This window comes from Coregonus lavaretus (genome assembly GCF_964263955.1).
Source record: "Coregonus lavaretus genome assembly, chromosome: 5".
NCBI lineage: Eukaryota > Metazoa > Chordata > Actinopteri > Salmoniformes > Salmonidae > Coregonus > Coregonus lavaretus.
In genome coordinates this window covers 5,490,483-5,494,252 of record NC_139992.1, presented here as the reverse complement: position 1 = coordinate 5,494,252, position 3,770 = coordinate 5,490,483, and the positions used below count along the sequence as shown (strand labels likewise).

At 38.5% G+C, this 3,770-nt stretch overlaps 1 protein-coding gene across 1 annotated transcript; it reads left to right on the top strand.

The window, feature by feature from the left end:
- Positions 1-2,529: 2,529 nt before the first annotated feature.
- On the top strand, positions 2,530-3,480 carry LOC311128974 (trace amine-associated receptor 13c-like; the record flags this gene model as incomplete). The annotated part of the gene is made up of 1 exon (XM_084161204.1): positions 2,530-3,480. The coding sequence occupies one exon, from the start codon at positions 2,530-2,532 to the stop codon at positions 3,478-3,480; it is 951 nt and encodes a 316-aa protein (XP_084017330.1).
- Positions 3,481-3,770: the final 290 nt, after the last annotated feature.

The window sequence follows — 3,770 nt, the reverse complement described above, 5'->3', positions numbered from 1 at the left end:
ACAGCTCGAATAACTTCATAAACATTGTCTGGCTTGATGGCTTCTGCTACAGTGATGAGTGACATTGACTTTCTCAAGGTGACCAACAACCCCCCAAGTTCCCAGATGTTTTGTGTAATATATTGGTGCTGTGTCTTATCGTATCTAAGCCTCTTGAATGAGAACTTTGCATACTCCAAGGTCTCATTGTAATGAACATCTTGACCAGTCCTTCAGGTGTATCTTTTGGGAGATGAGCCACATCAGCCATGGCCAAAGCTCTTTGCCTCCAAAATGGCTCCTGACCTGATGGACCATCTGATTTGGTGATACATCTTGTCATATGCCTCCATAGCTCCAAGCAGACAACCATGCTTTTGCAATGAGGGAAATATTAATATTTTCCTGTTTCCCCTTTATTTGATAGTCTTTTCACCTTTAGGGCCCATGTTCCACCGTTGAGAACTTTATTGTTGTGAAGAAACTTTCCTCTATTCCGAAGTTGTTCAAGCTTTCTTGTCTTTGACCCTGGAGGGGTCTAGTTCTATTTCTGAGTTGTCTTTTTCATGCTTTTTGAAATGCCTTGCGATTTTTTGCTGTGGCTTGTCACAAACAAAACAGAAGTTGTGCTTGTTTTCTTTCGATGGTGAAGATTCTGTATTTAGGTAGGCCTGGGATTGCGATGGTTCACAGTCTACTTGAATTGTAGACTATTTTGTTTGTATGGTGTCTTCTTGACCTTTATCTGATATCCTGAACTTTCAATTCAAAATTCAGAACTTAAGAAAATCACATTTTCTCAGTCTTCAATATCATTAGTGTAGTCTAGCAAGTACTTCTGATCAGATGTACAGGTTTCTTCTCCACTGGATACCTGGTATTAGTGGCAAGACAATTGAAGCCATATATTACCAGAAACATAAAACTAATGGAATTGTATAGCCACAATGTTGCATTTGTTGGTATTTTACAAGTGGCCCAACATTACTAGATGGAAACTTACATTTGAATCCACCCTCTGTATATCCGTTGTTTTGGAGATACAAGACTTATGCCAAACAGTGGAACAATCTGTAAGAAAACACAAAATGATTAGTGCTGTATGATCCTTTCAAAACTCAAGACTTTGAAGCATTAGAAGGCTCTTAGTAATCCTTCTTCCCCCACCCCCCATAAAAAAAAAGAAGAAAAAAAAAAAAGAAGGTGATTGTCCCACTGGCTATCATAAGTTTAATGTACCAATTTGTAAGTCGCTCTGGATAAGAGCGTCTGCTAAATGATGTAAATGTAAATGTAAATGTTGGAAATCTGATATCCCCCTAGCTGATCATTGTCTGCAGCCGGCTCTGATCGTATTGTAGGTCTAATGAAACATGCAGGGAGATTGAGCTCATCCGTGGTGGTCGGCGAGCCCTCAACCTTCTGGCCCGTAGCCCTGCGTGGCATCGACTGTGCCACAAAAGCATGCCAACGTGGCAAAGTCGATATCCACGTTTTTAAACACAGTTATTATTTATGGTCATAAGCATTATTTAGAGTTAATTCTATGAGGGGGGAGGGTGTGTACTTTCTTTTTTACAGTACAAGGGGAGGGTCATGTGAAAATATTCCCAGTACATTTTGAACTGTCCCTAATTACTTAAAGTGCTTTTTGAGATCATTGATCGATACAACTCAACTGAACTGGAAATCACATTTCATAGTCACCTTTTTTTTTTTTCCAGATAAAACAAGAAAACACCAGGAATTGAATAAATACATCAGGGGTGATTGGGTCAGAATACAGTGTGGTTGTTCTGATGTCTGACAAATAGTATTTGTCCCCATGATGTAACTGAGACAAAGTCTCCCTCAACTATAAGAAGTATGGTTCATAATTCAGTTCAGATGGACATTTTTACAAGTCTACGGGATGTTCCTATGGAATGGCACAATTCATTTTGATTGCATGTGCTATAAGCGGGTACACCATGAAGTTATACCCTCTCATCAACTTCCTTACTGTCAGCTTTCCTCCACACTGACTAGCTGACATGTGGTGTGCTGTCATGTCTCCTGATCAAAACTGAGCACTGACATCAACCAAAACCCTGACATCAACCAAAGTCTTACACAGTTATCCTGTTTCCCATGTAAAATAGCCTTTGAGTGACCAAAACATCAACCATACTATATTTTCTCCAGTAAAATGCTCAGTTGAGAAAATGTACCTTTTCTCTGATGTCTAACTATCAGTAAGAATGAAGGACAGGCTAGATGGCCATAGCAACATACAATCTTGATTTACATTACATAATGTTTTCACAAATTATTTATCTCACCGTTTGTTCATTTCTGTGCTCACTTGTGTGTGTGTGTGTGTGTGTATGTGTGTGTGTGTGTTTGTGTGTGTGTGTGTGTGCAGAGAGACGCTGGGGAGGGGAGTGTGTGTCAGTCATTCAGAGATAAATAGAGAGGCAGAGCTCAGAGTTTGTCAGAAGGCTGACCTGACAGGGTCACACACAGGATCAAGCAGGAGCAGGACCTCAGCATTTGGACCCTTTATTACAAATGGAGACACAGGAAGATGTTCAATACTGTTTTCAAGACAGAAACTCTTCTTGCAGAAAGTCTTCGCTATCGACATCTATCTACATAACACTGTACATCTTCTTCTCATTGATTTCAGCAGTTACAGTATTTTTGAACATACTGGTGATCATCTCCATCTCTCACTTCAAGCAGCTCCACACTCCAACCAACCTGCTCATCCTCTCTCTGGCTGTGGCAGATCTCCTGGTGGGACTGATTGTGATACCATTAACGACTGTAGCATTAATGGAACCATGCTGGGATTTTGGGGAATATTTCTGTGGGTTTTATTTCTATATCAGTTGTTTGTGTTCTTCTTTATCTGTGGGCAGTTTGGTCTTGATATCTATTGACCGTTATGTTGCTGTGTGTGATCCCTTATTGTACCACTCTAAAATAACAATAACAAGAATGATGTATTGTATATCCATTACCTGGTGTTTTTGTATCATATACGATGCTGCTATTGCAAAAATATTTGTAAATGTACCCAGTAGGTGTTTGAAAGAATGTTTTACTGTAGAAGGGTCAGTCTGGGGTAATATAATTGACTTTGTAATTACAGTGTTTGTCCCGTGCTCTATTATTATAACACTTTATTTGAAAATATTTGTGGTGGCCATATCACAGGCCAGAAAGGTATTTTCAAAAGAGGCTGCCAGTGTGTCTGGTGTTAAAACTGTACAGGCAAATAAGTCAGAGAGAAAAGCAGCAAAAACTCTAGCTATTGTTGTTTTCACCTATCTAAGTTGTTGGATTCCATTTTATTTTTATGTACTTTTATTTTTAATTGACCAATTTGTATCATTTATCATCAGCTGTCTGCCACTTGTTAATTCCTTAATTAATCCAATAATTTATGCTTTCTTTTATCCATGGTTCAAAGTAACAGCTAAACTTATTTTAACTCTGAAGTTAAGACGTTCATAGTTCCTATGTTTTTATTCCTAAATATGACACACATAGGTTTGATATGTTTTGTAATACATTTGTTGTAATTGCTTCTTTCATGTAACAATACACTGACATTATTCATCTCAGTGTTGTCATCATAGATACATGTGGTGGTGATACAGAATGATTTGGATGGATTGCAGTCATTTAGGGTTGTACATTTCAAAAATAGTCATGGATCATTCTATATGTTGTTTAACATCTCCCTCTAGTGGCTCAATTGTGACACAACGCCTTCATCAAGTGTGGTAAAGTTGAAATGTACA